Source organism: Parasteatoda tepidariorum, chromosome 8 (assembly GCF_982258835.1).
Source record: "Parasteatoda tepidariorum strain Cologne lab strain chromosome 8, Ptep-v5.0, whole genome shotgun sequence".
In the NCBI taxonomy this organism is placed as follows: Eukaryota; Metazoa; Arthropoda; class Arachnida; order Araneae; family Theridiidae; genus Parasteatoda; species Parasteatoda tepidariorum.
The window spans coordinates 89,269,191-89,287,654 of record NC_141762.1 but is presented as its reverse complement, the minus strand read 5'-3'; the positions used below and the strand labels follow the sequence as shown (position 1 = coordinate 89,287,654).

At 35.2% G+C, this 18,464-nt stretch overlaps 1 protein-coding gene across 3 annotated transcripts in view; it reads left to right on the top strand.

Moving 5' to 3' along the window:
• The window catches only part of LOC107454047 (voltage-dependent T-type calcium channel subunit alpha-1I), a 383,057-nt gene that overhangs the window by 318,450 nt on the left and 46,143 nt on the right, over nucleotides 1-18,464 (top strand). For all 3 annotated transcript variants that reach the window (XM_087169325.1, XM_087169326.1, XM_087169324.1), the window contains 4 exons: nucleotides 2,216-2,354; nucleotides 11,655-11,896; nucleotides 15,397-15,567; nucleotides 17,922-18,076. In XM_087169325.1, coding sequence (XP_087025451.1) covers nucleotides 2,216-2,354; nucleotides 11,655-11,896; nucleotides 15,397-15,567; nucleotides 17,922-18,076 — 707 coding nt within the window. The remainder of the gene's footprint in view (nucleotides 1-2,215; nucleotides 2,355-11,654; nucleotides 11,897-15,396; nucleotides 15,568-17,921; nucleotides 18,077-18,464) is intronic.

Genomic DNA, 18,464 nt, shown 5'->3' with positions numbered 1-18,464 from the left:
TCTGCATAGGGGATGGCACCCCCGCTTCGGTAGCCCGATGACCTGCACGCGAAGTCGAGCTCTTTACGGTAGAACAGTTTAACGAGGACCAATACCGCACTTTCTCGGTCCCAACGCAGACTGATCCAAGTGGTCACCCATTCGCACAATGACCACAGTTATTGATGCTTGACTTCAGTGATCTTCTGGGAACCGTGTCTTAACGATCAGTCCACTGCGGTACCTCTTATACATGGAAAAGCATAGCTGTCCTAGAAACTCAACTTTAATTGCTTTTTGAGAAAAAAAAGTTGAATAATTGAACTTGGAAAAGGAATCAGATAAATAAAAATTAGTTTTAGAGTTAGTTCTTCGTAGAACTATTTATAATTTTTCTTTAATTTATTTAAAATTGTCTTTTTTTAAAAAAAAAACTGAAAAACGGGGAATTATTTAATTTACTTGCACTAAATATTAAAATGAAAACATATTAAGTATGTTTAGTAAATTTCACATATTAAAAAAAAAAGATCCTGATATATTTGTTGATGCAAATCCTAAATGGTAAGTCATTGGGCTACTCCAGATCCTTGAAATCATAAACAGACAGAAATATCTGAAACAAGAAAGTAAATCTGAAACAAACCTCCCTTTGCAAGTCTGAATCAAGAATGAATGGGTCGGGATAGCCGGGTTGGCAGGGCACTGGACTCATGTCCAAGAGTTCGTGGGTTCGATCCCCGCTGACCGAAGACTTCCCGTGTAGTTAATGGCGACTGATGCACATTAAATCCGTCGAGTCACTAAGGCCTCCATGTTCCCGTAACAAATCATTACTCTAGGGGTACTGATCCAGTAGTTCCCTTTCCTTCTTGATTGGGTTCAAAATTACAAGGCTACGGAGTTAAACATTAGTAGTCGTAAATCTAAAATTGGGTCAGCTGTTCAACGACGGTTATAAAATTAAAAATAAAAATCAAGAATGAATGAACCATGATGCCTTAGGGGGTAGAGAGTTTGCTTCCCAGAGAGGTGAACTGGGTTCGAATCTCAGCGATGGTAAGGCGATACGAACTCGCATCCGGTTGCACCAATCACAGTGCTGGCGCAAAATATCCTCAGTGGTATACGGATCATAGGTTAGAATCCCCTTGACGTCAAGCTAACCGTGGAAGGTTTCCGCGGTTATCCTCTCCATCTAACATAAGTGCGGGTTAGTTCCATCAGAAAAAGTCCTCTATGAAGGCCAATTTCCCCCAATACTTGATTCAGAACTTCCCTTGTCTTCTGGTTTGGGTTCAAAATTGCAAGGTTTCAGAATTGAACATTGATAGTCGTAGACCCAAAAATTAGGTCGGCTGTTCAACGACGGTTATAAAATAAAATAAATCAAGAATGAATATGTTTAGGAGTGAATTCAGCGATGCCAATTTCCAAGAATTGGAGAAAGTCTTATTTCCCTTACAAATTTAAGACATTTCTGGTGTCTACTTAGGATTATTGAAAAAAGTAGTCTAAATATGAACCATAAGGATTGCCAAGTAAATCTAGACTCATAAATTCGAATGTTCAAAGTAGAAATATGACGTTAAACTTGCGAAATATGCCGATCTCTAGTCTATTGATTACTGTACTGGTCTACGCGGCTAGTGGTTGTGAGTTCAAATCCCACCGTAGACGTGTAACTTTTCCTCTCTGTGTTCTATGTCTTTTCTTCTGTGAATGTAATCCTCCCTATAAACGGATGTACTGTTTGTCTAAGACAGGTACTCTTACCGCCACTAAGTCTGCGACAGTCTGGTACTATGGAAACAAGAAGAGGGCATTTTAGAGAAGGTAGCTTCGATGAAGAGGTCTTCTTTTCTCTCGCCGAAACCAGTCCTAAAGAGGGACCTCGCACCCCTACTTAAAATGATCATACCTAGTTACCATAGTCACCGCCACAGCTCCAGACGAATGTCTGGAAGAGACATAGACGACGCTACTCCGCCGCCTTGTCTAAACCACTGGGTAACGATTAGAGATGGTAATTCTGGCATTTTTGAGTGCCCGCCATTAAAAAAAATAATAAATAAAAATAAATAAAAAATAAAAATAAAAAAAATTGCAAAATATGTCCACAAATAGCAGACAGATTCTTCCTCTGTTAATGACATGGGAAAAAAAACTCCTTGTTAAATATTTTCATAACTCAAATGTATATGATCTTAATTCATATTTCCATGTGTGTTTTCAGGATGATAAAAAATCAGATGTTCGTTCGAGCTGCTCTTTGTGCGAGAAACAAGATTGTGAGACGAGTACGGACAAGGAGAACGCGGACAACACAAAATGGATTTTGGATGAGGACGATCCCAAGGACAACATCGAGAAAGGCACTCTTTCATTTTACTTCTTTTTCGATATTTTCCCTTAACTAATGGTTAAAATGTTTGTGATAACTCTTATATGTTAACTTTTCTAGCAGTTTAAGTGTAGAAATGGGTTGTAAACTTTTGAGGAACAAAAGTTCCAAAAATAATGACACACAATTTATACTAAACACAAAGTTTTGCCCCGAACTTACAAACCACTTCCCTCATTATCCCGAGTTAACTCGGGTATGTATATATTGCAAATATTTACTATCCCGAGAAAACTCGGGTATGCATATATTGCAAATATTTACTATCCCGAGAAAACTCGGGCATGTATATATTGCAAATATTTATTATCCCGAGTTAACTCGGGTATGTACACATTGCAAATATTTATCCTCCCGAATTAACTCGGGTACGTATATATTGCAAATATTTATTATCCCGAGAAAACTCGGTCATGTATATATTGCAAATATTTATTATCCCGAGTTAACTCGGGTATGTATATATTGCAAATATTTATTATCCCGAATAACCTCGGGTATGCATATATTGCAAATATTTTTCATCCGGAATTAACTCGGGTATGCATATTTTGCCTATATTTATTATCCCGAATTAACTCGGGTATGCATATTTTGCCTATATTTATTATCCCGAATTAACTCGGGTATGTAAATATTGCAAATATTTATCATCCCGAATTAACTCGGGTATGTACATATTGCAAATATTTATCATCCCGAATTAACTCGGGTATGTATTATACATTGCAAATATTTATTATCCCGAGAAGACTCGGATGTTGCAGAATTTGTCAGTATGTCTTTTATTATCACGATTTTACTCGGTTAGAAGCAAAAAGAAAAAAAAATCTGCAGTGATTGGAAGTTTGCCAAGTTTTGTTTGGGAGTTTTATGTCGGTCTGCACACGAGTTTGTGCTATTGTATATACGATGGTTGCTGAATTTACATGGGATAAAAAGAGTAAAAAAAATGGCGCATGCCTTCACTGGCGTAAGGAATGTTTTGTTTCACTTTGCTTTGTCCCTTTTTTAGAAAGCTATCATACAAAAACTAATATTAATCTTTTTTCATTTGCCTCAGATAAATCGGGATAGTATACTCCAAATAAAATGTAGAACTCCAAATAAATACTCCAAATAAAATACGTAAAATAAAATGTTTTTTACACACAAAAAAAATTAATATTTCAACTTAAAACTTGTGTATTATATTTTGTTTTAGTTTCTTGTATTTATTAATGAAATAAAAAAATAAGTAGATTTTTTTAATTTTTTTTTCTTTAAAAAAATAGGTAAGCGTATCGGTTAACAAAACTCCTTAGTTCGAAACATCAAAAGAAGAGCGAACTTTAAAAATCATCTGACACATTCTGAAAGCCATATTTTTTGTTCGCCTTCTTGCAAGATAGATTCGCTTCTGTAATGTCAGCATCAGAAGCGATATCTAACAGCTCAAAATTAAATGCTTGCTAAGTTTTCTAGCAATTGAAAGGATTAAGTTGATCTCGTTTAGTCTTTATTGAAGCATTTGGAAAACATCTTCCTACATCCAATTTAAGAATGCGCCGATTTTTTTCTTAAATGGAAGCTTAAATAAAAACAAAACATAACAAGTAATTTGTTTATCAGACAATCAAATTTCAACGTTTGTCTTATCTTTCATCGCATATTTTAAAAATAATATATTGTTTTTAGTACAACCGGGACAGATACAAAATGTATTTTCTAGTACAAAATGCAGTAATTAATTTACAGAATTCATCGAATAACTCGTGAAAATACTTTATAAAATACATTCCCATTTAATATGCTCCAAAGAAACGTCTTGCCTCCGAAATATACTTTCCTTGGCGAAATTATTAGATCTCATCGAATAACTCGTGAAAATACTTTATAAAATACATTCCCATTTAATATGCTCCAAAGAAACGTCTTGCCTCCGAAATATACATTCCTTGGCGAAATTATTAGATCTCATCGAATAACTCGTGAAAATACTTTATAAAATACATTCCCATTTAATATGCTCCAAAGAAACGTCTTGCCTCCGAAATATACATTCCTTGGCGAAATTATTAGATCTCATCGAATAACTCGTGAAAATACTTTACAAAATACATTCCCATTTAATATGCTCCAAAGAAACGTCTTGCCTCCGAAATATACATTCCTTGGCGAAATTATTAGATCTCATCGAATAACTCGTGAAAATACTTTACAAAATACATTCCCATTTAATATGCTCCAAAGAAACGTCTTGCCTCCGAAATATACATTCCTTGGCGAAATTATTAGATCTCATCGAATAACTCGTGAAAATACTTTACAAAATACATTCCCATTTAATATGCTCCAAAGAAACGTCTTGCCTCCGAAATATACTTTCCTTGGCGAAATTATTAGATCTCATCGAATAACTCGTGAAAATACTTTATAAAATACATTCCCATTTAATATGCTCCAAAGAAACGTCTTGCCTCCGAAATATACATTCCTTGGCGAAATTATTAGATCTCATCGAATAACTCGTGAAAATACTTTACAAAATACATTCCCATTTAATATGCTCCAAAGAAACGTCTTGCTTCCGAAATATACATTCCTTGGCGAAATTATTAGATCTCATCGAATAACTCGTGAAAATACTTTACAAAATACATTCCCATTTAATATGCTCCAAAGAAACGTCTTGCCTCCGAAATATACTTTCCTTGGCGAAATTATTAGATCTCATCGAATAACTCGTGAAAATACTTTATAAAATACATTCCCATTTAATATGCTCCAAAGAAACGTCTTGCCTCCGAAATATACATTCCTTGGCGAAATTATTAGATCTCATCGAATAACTCGTGAAAATACTTTACAAAATACATTCCCATTTAATATGCTCCAAAGAAACGTCTTGCCTCCGAAATATACTTTCCTTGGCGAAATTATTAGATCTCATCGAATAACTCGTGAAAATACTTTACAAAATACATTCCCATTTAATATGCTCCAAAGAAACGTCTTGCCTCCGAAATATACATTCCTTGGCGAAATTATTAGATCTCATCGAATAACTCGTGAAAATACTTTATAAAATACATTCCCATTTAATATGCTCCAAAGAAACGTCTTGCCTCCGAAATATACATTCCTTGACGAAATTATTAGATCTCATCGAATAACTCGTGAAAATACTTTACAAAATACATTCCCATTTAATATGCTCCAAAGAAACGTCTTGCCTCCAAAATATACTTTCCTTGGCGAAATTATTAGATCTCATCGAATAACTCGTGAAAATACTTTATAAAATACATTCCCATTTAATATGCTCCAAAGAAACGTCTTGCCTCCGAAATATACATTCCTTGGCGAAATTATTAGATCTCATCGAATAACTCGTGAAAATACTTTACAAAATACATTCCCATTTAATATGCTCCAAAGAAACGTCTTGCCTCCGAAATATACATTCCTTGGCGAAATTATTAGATCTCATCGAATAACTCGTGAAAATACTTTACAAAATACATTCCCATTTAATATGCTCCAAAGAAACGTCTTGCCTCCGAAATATACATTCCTTGGCGAAATTATTAGATCTCATCGAATAACTCGTGAAAATACTTTACAAAATACATTCCCATTTAATATGCTCCAAAGAAACGTCTTGCCTCCGAAATATACTTTCCTTGGCGAAATTATTAGATCTCATCGAATAACTCGTGAAAATACTTTATAAAATACATTCCCATTTAATATGCTCCAAAGAAACGTCTTGCCTCCGAAATATACATTCCTTGGCGAAATTATTAGATCTCATCGAATAACTCGTGAAAATACTTTACAAAATACATTCCCATTTAATATGCTCCAAAGAAACGTCTTGCCTCCGAAATATACATTCCTTGGCGAAATTATTAGATCTCATCGAATAACTCGTGAAAATACTTTACAAAATACATTCCCATTTAATATGCTCCAAAGAAACGTCTTGCCTCCGAAATATACTTTCCTTGGCGAAATTATTAGATCTCATCGAATAACTCGTGAAAATACTTTATAAAATACATTCCCATTTAATATGCTCCAAAGAAACGTCTTGCCTCCGAAATATACATTCCTTGGCGAAATTATTAGATCTCATCGAATAACTCGTGAAAATACTTTACAAAATACATTCCCATTTAATATGCTCCAAAGAAACGTCTTGCCTCCGAAATATACATTCCTTGGCGAAATTATTAGATCTCATCGAATAACTCGTGAAAATACTTTACAAAATACATTCCCATTTAATATGCTCCAAAGAAACGTCTTGCCTCCGAAATATACTTTCCTTGGCGAAATTATTAGATCTCATCGAATAACTCGTGAAAATACTTTATAAAATACATTCCCATTTAATATGCTCCAAAGAAACGTCTTGCCTCCGAAATATACATTCCTTGGCGAAATTATTAGATCTCATCGAATAACTCGTGAAAATACTTTACAAAATACATTCCCATTTAATATGCTCCAAAGAAACGTCTTGCCTCCGAAATATACTTTCCTTGGCGAAATTATTAGATCTCATCGAATAACTCGTGAAAATACTTTACAAAAAAAATACATTCCCATTTAATATGCTCCAAAGAAACGTCTTGCCTCCGAAATATACATTCCTTGACGAAATTATTAGATCTCATCGAATAACTCGTGAAAATACTTTACAAAATACATTCCCATTTAATATGCTCCAAAGAAACGTCTTGCCTCCGAAATATACTTTCCTTGGCGAAATTATTAGATCTCATCGAATAACTCGTGAAAATACTTTACAAAATACATTCCCATTTAATATGCTCCAAAGAAACGTCTTGCCTCCGAAATATACATTCCTTGGCGAAATTATTAGATCTCATCGAATAACTCGTGAAAATACTTTACAAAATACATTCCCATTTAATATGCTCCAAAGAAACGTCTTGCCTCCGAAATATACTTTCCTTGGCGAAATTATTAGATCTCATCGAATAACTCGTGAAAATACTTTACAAAATACATTCCCATTTAATATGCTCCAAAGAAACGTCTTGCCTCCGAAATATACATTCCTTGGCGAAATTATTAGATCTCATCGAATAACTCGTGAAAATACTTTACAAAATACATTCCCATTTAATATGCTCCAAAGAAACGTCTTGCCTCCGAAATATACATTCCTTGGCGAAATTATTAGATCTCATCGAATAACTCGTGAAAATACTTTACAAAATACATTCCCATTTAATATGCTCCAAAGAAACGTCTTGCCTCCGAAATATACTTTCCTTGGCGAAATTATTAGATCTCATCGAATAACTCGTGAAAATACTTTACAAAATACATTCCCATTTAATATGCTCCAAAGAAACGTCTTGCCTCCGAAATATACCTTCCTTGGCGAAATTATTAGATCTCATCGAATAACTCGTGAAAATACTTTACAAAATACATTCCCATTTAATATGCTCCAAAGAAACGTCTTGCCTCCGAAATATACTTTCCTTGGCGAAATTATTAGATCTCATCGAATAACTCGTGAAAATACTTTACAAAATACATTCCCATTTAATATGCTCCAAAGAAACGTCTTGCCTCCGAAATATACATTCCTTGGCGAAATTATTAGATCTCATCGAATAACTCGTGAAAATACTTTACAAAATACATTCCCATTTAATATGCTCCAAAGAAACGTCTTGCCTCCGAAATATACATTCCTTGGCGAAATTATTAGATCTCATCGAATAACTCGTGAAAATACTTTACAAAATACATTCCCATTTAATATGCTCCAAAGAAACGTCTTGCCTCCGAAATATACTTTCCTTGGCGAAATTATTAGATCTCATCGAATAACTCGTGAAAATACTTTACAAAATACATTCCCATTTAATATGCTCCAAAGAAACGTCTTGCCTCCGAAATATACATTCCTTGGCGAAATTATTAGATCTCATCGAATAACTCGTGAAAATACTTTACAAAATACATTCCCATTTAATATGCTCCAAAGAAACGTCTTGCCTCCGAAATATACATTCCTTGGCGAAATTATTAGATCTCATCGAATAACTCGTGAAAATACTTTATAAAATACATTCCCATTTAATATGCTCCAAAGAAACGTCTTGCCTCCGAAATATACATTCCTTGGCGAAATTATTAGATCTCATCGAATAACTCGTGAAAATACTTTACAAAATACATTCCCATTTAATATGCTCCAAAGAAACGTCTTGCCTCCGAAATATACTTTCCTTGGCGAAATTATTAGATCTCATCGAATAACTCGTGAAAATACTTTACAAAATACATTCCCATTTAATATGCTCCAAAGAAACGTCTTGCCTCCGAAATATACATTCCTTGGCGAAATTATTAGATCTCATCGAATAACTCGTGAAAATACTTTACAAAATACATTCCCATTTAATATGCTCCAAAGAAACGTCTTGCCTCCGAAATATACATTCCTTGGCGAAATTATTAGATCTCATCGAATAACTCGTGAAAATACTTTACAAAATACATTCCCATTTAATATGCTCCAAAGAAACGTCTTGCCTCCGAAATATACATTCCTTGGCGAAATTATTAGATCTCATCGAATAACTCGTGAAAATACTTTACAAAATACATTCCCATTTAATATGCTCCAAAGAAACGTCTTGCCTCCGAAATATACATTCCTTGGCGAAATTATTAGATCTCATCGAATAACTCGTGAAAATACTTTACAAAATACATTCCCATTTAATATGCTCCAAAGAAACGTCTTGCCTCCGAAATATACATTCCTTGGCGAAATTATTAGATCTCATCGAATAACTCGTGAAAATACTTTACAAAATACATTCCCATTTAATATGCTCCAAAGAAACGTCTTGCCTCCGAAATATACATTCCTTGGCGAAATTATTAGATCTCATCGAATAACTCGTGAAAATACTTTACAAAATACATTCCCATTTAATATGCTCCAAAGAAACGTCTTGCCTCCGAAATATACATTCCTTGGCGAAATTATTAGATCTCATCGAATAACTCGTGAAAATACTTTACAAAATACATTCCCATTTAATATGCTCCAAAGAAACGTCTTGCCTCCGAAATATACATTCCTTGGCGAAATTATTAGATCTCATCGAATAACTCGTGAAAATACTTTACAAAATACATTCCCATTTAATATGCTCCAAAGAAACGTCTTGCCTCCGAAATATACATTCCTTGGCGAAATTATTAGATCTCATCGAATAACTCGTGAAAATACTTTACAAAATACATTCCCATTTAATATGCTCCAAAGAAACGTCTTGCCTCCGAAATATACATTCCTTGGCGAAATTATTAGATCTCATCGAATAACTCGTGAAAATACTTTACAAAATACATTCCCATTTAATATGCTCCAAAGAAACGTCTTGCCTCCGAAATATACATTCCTTGGCGAAATTATTAGATCTCATCGAATAACTCGTGAAAATACTTTACAAAATACATTCCCATTTAATATGCTCCAAAGAAACGTCTTGCCTCCGAAATATACATTCCTTGGCGAAATTATTAGATCTCATCGAATAACTCGTGAAAATACTTTACAAAATACATTCCCATTTAATATGCTCCAAAGAAACGTCTTGCCTCCGAAATATACATTCCTTGGCGAAATTATTAGATCTCATCGAATAACTCGTGAAAATACTTTACAAAATACATTCCCATTTAATATGCTCCAAAGAAACGTCTTGCCTCCGAAATATACATTCCTTGGCGAAATTATTAGATCTCATCGAATAACTCGTGAAAATACTTTACAAAATACATTCCCATTTAATATGCTCCAAAGAAACGTCTTGCCTCCGAAATATACTTTCCTTGGCGAAATTATTAGATCTCATCGAATAACTCGTGAAAATACTTTACAAAATACATTCCCATTTAATATGCTCCAAAGAAACGTCTTGCCTCCGAAATATACATTCCTTGGCGAAATTATTAGATCTCATCGAATAACTCGTGAAAATACTTTATAAAATACATTCCCATTTAATATGCTCCAAAGAAACGTCTTGCCTCCGAAATATACATTCCTTGGCGAAATTATTAGATCTCATCGAATAACTCGTGAAAATACTTTACAAAATACATTCCCATTTAATATGCTCCAAAGAAACGTCTTGCCTCCGAAATATACTTTCCTTGGCGAAATTATTAGATCTCATCGAATAACTCGTGAAAATACTTTATAAAATACATTCCCATTTAATATGCTCCAAAGAAACGTCTTGCCTCCGAAATATACATTCCTTGACGAAATTATTAGACGCACTATAAGATTCTTAGTAAAATCTTAATTATCAGGTAATACTACACGGTTTTATTGTTTTTACGCAACTGCACTTGTTTACATTAGTGTATCAATTGATTAACATTGTAATGCAATACGTTAAAAATAAATACAAACCGGAAGTATATAAAAATCTCCAGAATAAAAACCTATTATATGTATGTTTAAATATACAAGTAGTGCATATAAACTCGTGCAAAACATGCAATTATTTAAAAACTACAGTACGTCTAATAATTTGGTCTAATTATTAAATATACTAATATAATATTTATTCACCGATTTATTCACCGAAGAACCATTACATTATGACCACCCTGCTAATAACATGTAGGACAACCTTTAGCACTCAAAACTGATAGCACCCGCCGTGGCATTGATTCCACAAGGAGCTGATAGGTAGTTTGAGGTATCTGGTACCAAGCGCTCACCAACTGGTCCTGCAATTCCCTCACATTGCGAGGGGGTAGCGTGGCAGTACGAATTTGGTTTTCCAAGTAGGACCACACATGCTCTATTGGATTAAGGTCGGGTGAATTTGGGGGCTAAGACATGACTTGAAAGTCTCTAGAATGTTCCTCGAACCAGTCCATGACGATTCGACCCTTATGACATGGTGCATTATCCTGTTGGTAAACACCATCTCCCGCTGGAAAAACTGTTGCCATGAATGGGTGAACTATGTTCAAGTAGCTTACAGACGTCAGGGATTGTACTATGAGGATTATGGGCCCTAATGTGCCCCATGAGAACATTGTTCCTGGGCGATAAACTACGAAACTTTGGGTGAGTTCATTGTTATAGATGGAGGGTGGTCATAATGTAGTGGCTTTTCGGAGTATAAGATATCGTCTAATTTATCCAATTGTCGAATTTACATTATATATCGTCTAATTTAACCAATTGATCTCTTTGCAGAAATCAAAATGAAGGCCTTTCCTTATGTTTTAACCGTTCTGAAGCATCAGGATCCTGTGAACGGTTCTGGTGTCGGGACCAACCTGGTGTTTCCAGCACCAGTCATCACTCACACTGCAGCCACCCCTCAGGGTTCCCCTAACGCAACCCTGACTCTTCAGAGGGATATCAGCAACCGTCTCTGTCCGGAGAAGACGCTCAACATTAGTAATCCGTCCATAATCAGCGTCGATAAGACTCCTGTGAGTATCATAACAAATTTTGGCCAAATATTTAATTTGCAATTGAAAAGTTAATCCAACTTTGTCGCATAAAAAATGCAAAGAGTTTCGCAATTCTTCTGAAGCTTTAATTTTAACAGTGGTAGTAGGGTTCCCAAATTATAATTTAGATAAGGATAAATGTTATAGTCAATCACTTATACAGGTAAGGTGCAATGCTAGGTACTTTATTTACGTGGAACTAGAGCTGCACAATTAATGCAGTCCTTTAAAGATCCTTCGGGATCTCGGGCTAGAGGAAGACCTCCAACTAGATGGCTGGATGACACTACTAAAGATCTGAAACTATTAAAGATAAACAACTGAAAAAAAAACGCCATGGATAGGAGGCGTTGGAGGCTACGTGTGGTTGAAGCAGCCAAGGCCTGTAAGGGGCTGTCGTGCAGAAGAAGACGAAGAAGAAGAAGAGCTGCACAATGGATTATTGACGATGGTCTGGGAAACATCCCTGAGGAGGATCCGAGGATATGCCACTGCAGTTTTGATCCTCTGCAGAGGGGATGTTTCCCCTTTTTTGGTACTCCGAACACTTTGCGGTAGAACAGTTTAACAAGAATGGGACACCCTCGGTCCCTATGCAGGATGAACAATTTGATCACCCACCTGCTTACTGACGGCAGCCAGTGATGCTTGACTTCGGTTTTGTACTGGGAACAGTGTCTTTACGATCAGTCCTCTGCGGGACCAATCACTAATGAGGTCAATAATAACGAAACCAGAATTAAAAATCTAAAACCAGATGAAAAATGAGGTATAATTTGTGCTAGATATGAATAAAACAATATGAATGTGTGTAAACCACAAATAAAGGCAACTGAACGAACCATTCATGTCCCTTTAGTTGTGTTTTATACCCGTTGTATTTGTTTTTTCCCCTCTTAAACCAGTTTCATTAGAACCATCTTAATGGTAGTTTTAATCTTAATGGTGATTCATAACGAAAATTCAATGCATTCCAATCTCATTGGATAAATTTGCTGATTTTTTTGTAATTCTTCCTTTGCTAATTAGAGTACAGTAATTAGTAACATTTGACCAGAATTTAGAAAAGCATGGATTTCACATTTAAATATTCGGTAGCGACCTCTAATCTGAATAGTTTGTATTTCATTCTAAAACCATGCGCTTAAAGCAATCTTAACAGAACGCTTTGTATAGAATAAACTGATTTAGCTGAAGATGTTGAAATTGTTATTACAATGCATGCACATAGAAATAGTTATTAAATGGTGATCTCATGAATACTGTGGAAAGTACAAGTGATTCAACACAAACTTATCACATTACAAAATATTTTTTGTCCCATCAAATTAGAGAAAAAGAGTGTATTTTAAAAAATATCAATTAAAACTTATTATAAATTAGCTAGATTCTAAAAGCTGAAGTCTGCATCCGCATGAAACATGAAAACATCATTATTTTAAATGCATAAAAGAAAATGTATTCCATAGATGATACCACAATTTTGTACTTTGCTTTTTTTTAAAAACTCTTCAATTAGCCATGTAAGCATATTTAGAATACTGGAAGCAGCCTTGCCTTTTGGCAAACTTTGAAGTAGCCTTGTTTCATGGCAAACTTTGAAATAGCCTTGTTTCATGGCAAACTTTTAAGCAGTTTTTATTTATGATAAGCCTTGAAGCAGTCATGCTTCAGGTCAAGTCATGGATATTTTTCAGCATTACAACAAATAAATCATCCCCAAGTTGAATCTTGGAGTTCACAAATAACCTCATCCTGAACCATAATGGGATAGGGCGTTCGTCTTACAATGAGGTGAACCGGGTTCGAATCCCAGTGGTAGCTGGTCGATACGAAATCCGTATCCGGCTTGTACCGACCACAGTACTGGCGTAAAATATCCTCAGTGGTAGACGGATCACAGGTTAGAGTCTCCTTGCCGTCAGGCTAACCGTGGGAGTTTTCGTGGTTTTCCTCTCCATGTAACGCAAATGCGGGTTAGTTCCCTTAAAAAGTCTTCCACAAAGGCAAATTCATCCCAATACTTGATCCAAGAACTCGCTTGTCTTTTGAATCGGGTTCAAAATTACAAGGCTTCGGCGTTGAACATTGGTAGTCGTAAACCCAGAACATTGGGGCGGTTGTTCCACGACGGTTATAAAATAAAGTAACCTCATCTTCAAAACACAATCAGAGATGCGCTCTTAGACAATCCATAGTCATCTGCATTTACATCTAATTGCCCGCAGCCATGTATTTTAATTTTTCATCCTTTCACTGTAAATATCTGAGACGCTATATATTTAGTTCACTGTATATCTAGTTAACAGTATATAGACACATATATCTAGTTCACTAGATATCTAGTTAACAGTATCTAGACACATATATCTAGTTCTCTTTATATTTAGTTAACAGTATCTAGACACATATATCTAGTTCACTGTATATCTAGTTAACAGTATCTAGACACATATATCTAGTTCACAGTATATGTACTAAACAGTATCTAGACACATATATCTAGTTCACTGTATATCAGGTTGACAGTGTCTAGACACATGCATCTAGTTCACTGTATATCTAGTTGACAGTGTTTAGACACATATATCTAGTTCACTGCATATCTAGTTAACAGTATCTAGACACATATATCTAGTTCACTATATATCTAGTTAACAGTATCTAGACACATATATCTAGTTCTCTGTATATTTAGTTAACAGTATCTAGACACATATATCTAGTTCACTGTATATCTAGTTAACAGTATCTAGACAGATATATCTAGTTCACTGTATATCTAGTTAACAGTATCTAGACACATATATCTAGTTCACTGTATATCTAATTAACAGTATCTAGACACATATATCTAGTTCACTGTATATGTAGTTAACAGTATCTAGACAGATATATCTAGTTCACTGTATATGTAGTTAACAGTATCTAGACAGATATATCTAGTTCACTGTATATCTAGTTAACAGTATCTAGACACATATATCTAGTTCACTGTATATGTAGTTAACAGTATCTAGACACATATATCCAGTTCACTGTATATCTGGTTGACAGTATCTAGACACATATATCTAGTTCACAGTATACGTAGTTAACAGTATCTAGACACATATATCTAGTCCACAGTATATGTACTTAACAGTATCTAGACACATATATCTAGTTCACTGTATATCTGGTTGACAGTGTCTAGACACATGCATCTAGTTCACTGTATATCTAGTTAACAGTGTTTAGACACATATATCTAGTTCACTGTATATCTAGTTAACAATGTTTAGACACATGCATCTTGTTCACTGTATATCTAGTTAACAGTGTCTAGATACATATATCTAGTTCACTGTATATCTAGCTAACAGTATCTAGACACATATATCTAGTTCGCTGTATATCTAGTTAACAGTATTTAGACGCATATATCTAGTTCAATGTAAATATCTAGGACTAAAGGCATTATTGTTTTTCCTTTTCAGTCTCCTCAGTCTTTATCTCCGGAAGTGAACGGTTTGCCGGTATTCCAGGTGGCTTCCCTAAACATTCCATCTATTCATTTATCTGCCGGAAGTCCGCAAAACAGCCGCCGGAGCAGCGTTATTGTGGCACTCTCTAGGCAATCCAGCATCATCTCCAACATCAGCAGAAAGGTAAACATCACAAATTTCTTTCTATTAAAAGAACCTTCATTGTTCCGACTGATACACAAAGCAGACATCTTTGAACTCAATGCTTTTCAATGAAGCAAAATACTTTTTTTTTAAAAAATCCCGAGAAAAGTCTGTAGGGCTAGTAGTTATCGGCAATGTTAGCCTCCATCTATGAAAAGGTACCCCAACATAGAACCAAGTTAAGATGTCTTATATATTAGTGAATTCGAAGAATTGTATTTTCGCAGTAATAGATACACTACTGTACTCTTCCACCAGAATTTTACCTGTGATAGAATTCGGTGAATGGGATTCCACTAGTAGATTCATCGCCGTTTGTGAGAAGGCGGGTGAGCTGTATTAAGATCACCGTGCTTTTGAGTGCTGGTCGTGAGAACTGTATTAAGTTGACGTTTGTGGTTGCCTTTAGCAGTCAAGTGTATACGTTGTACTCTGTTTGTAATTGGTTAGCAACGAGCGAGAAGGACACTGTTGCAGTCACATGTAGCATGTCAACTGTTCAATGCGGACCATCCATCGAAGTAGGCGTGTTCAAATCGAAGTGGGAGTTTCTGTCAAGGTAGGCGTGTTCACATCACGTCCGAAGGTCACCAAACTGGGGAAAGTAGTTATCAACCATGCCAACCTTCATCTATGAAAAGATGACCCAACATAGAATCGAGTTAACATGTCTTTTATACTAGTGAATTGGGATTGTAATTTTGCAGCGGTAGATACTCTACTAGGTCATAAATTAATTCTTAAACAACAATTTAAGAGTATGGAATGTGTCCTCAAAGTCCAAAATATTAGCTAAAAGTGGAATTTAATGGCATCCCATTGTCTGTGTCTACATTGTAATGATACTCAACTAAATGGCTGCTTGCATTCTAGCTTTATATAGAATGTGCTTCATGCTTTGCCTTTTACTTATCACGATGATAACCTTATCTTCGTGATAAGTAACATCTTATTACCTCTAGAGTCAATAAATAGCGCAGATGGGCCGTACCATGGCGTAAAATCATTTTTTCTCCGAGCAAGGCTTTATGGTCGTAAACCAATCTTCATGTGGTCGTCAAGGGTCCTCCGCAAAAAATGCTTATGCTCAACAATAGACAACTACCAAATTTTTATTTTGCGACATAGCTAAGTTAACTGTTAACCGAGCTCAAAAATTAAAACGTAAATATTATTCTCAGAGAGGACTCATCTTTACTCTGAATGCAAATAACAACCAGTTGTAAAGCGTGCAAAGAGTTATTCCCTTCCTCAAACATACCGAACTTATTGTTACGCTAAGAGGTTGAATCTCTTTCCATGCTTTGGAGATCACCTTAGTCATGAGGCAAACATAAACAATCAAACCAAAACAGTTAAGCGGCTCCGCCACATTCGCGTTGTTTATTGACCACGGCATTTTTAGCAAGAAATTATATCATATTTCATAACCGTCGTTGAACAGTCGACCCAATTTAGGGTTTACGACTACTAATGTTCAACTCTGTAGCCTCGTAATTTTGAACGCAATCCAGAAGACAAGGGAACTCTTGGATCAAATATTGAGAGAAATTTAGCCTTCCCGGAGGACTTTTTGATGCAACAAGCCCGTATTTGTGTTACATGAAGAGGAAAACCCTGAAAACCTTCCATGGTTAGCCTTACTGCCGGGGACTCTAACTCGTGATCTGTCTACCCCTGAGTCTACCCCCCCCAGCACTGTGATCGGCACGAGACGGATGTAGAATTTGTATTGACCAGCCATCACTGGGATTCGAACCCGAATCATTGGAAGGCAAATGCTGTATCCAATGAGACTCTATCTCTTAATGACAACATAGTATTATCCAGCATAAATGATTTATCATCTAGGTTCCTAACGTGAGCGCTACCATCCCTCAAAGGGGCAGAGGACACTTCGGGAGGTTAATTGAAGAGTATAAAGACATCTTCTACATGCATTGTTTGTTCTTCACCAGTAATTAAAAATACTTTTTTTTCATATGAAACTAGAATATTCTGTGACGTTCTTTTGTAATTTTTAAAATAATGCAGATCAAGCTTTTTTAATCCCTTCTTTTCTGAAACTTTCAGTAATGTGATAATATTAAAGTAAATAAATAAAACCGTGTTAAATATACAGCAAAACAAAATAGCTATGTAGCATTACGGAGTTGACTACAGATATTTAAAAAAATAATGCATAGCAATGTATTGTATAATACGACTATCAAACTTTTAAAAAAAAAGAGAATGAAAAGCTTACCTCGTTTGCAGAAATTATTTCTGGCTTTCAGCCATGAAAAAATTTGTAAGGAAAATACTATTTGTCTGTAATTCATGTCCATTCATAGAACTCTTTGGGACCTTGCTTCAGTCTTCAAACGAAAGGAAGCTTCAACGGTTGGAAGAACCACAAACGGAAGAAAAGTGAGAACGAAAGTTCAGAGAATGGTTCCGGTTCCGAAGATGTTGTTCTCAACAATATGACAAACTCTCACTCTTCTTGGTATGTAACATTTCTTTAATCTTTATTTCCCTTTATTGGTTCCATGCATATACATAACTATATCAAGATGCTTTAGACAATTCGTACATGCATATTTTCCTAGATATGCGTGGTTTCAGTCCTTGGCTATCTTAAAAGCTGACCGGCTATCTTAAAAGTTGACCTTAATATCACTGCTATAGGATCATACCAAACTATATGTCTTTCAGAGACCTGTCAAAAACGAAAAAAATGGCAAACAATCAAAACAAGAACATTTATATTCATGTTGCTTTATAAACATTCTATATACAGTATACTCTAGAGATCTCAAAGTTGAAGTGACGCTAAAAAATTTCGAGATAGCGAGTTCAGAACCAAATATGTTCCAAAAAGTAGAAAAATATAC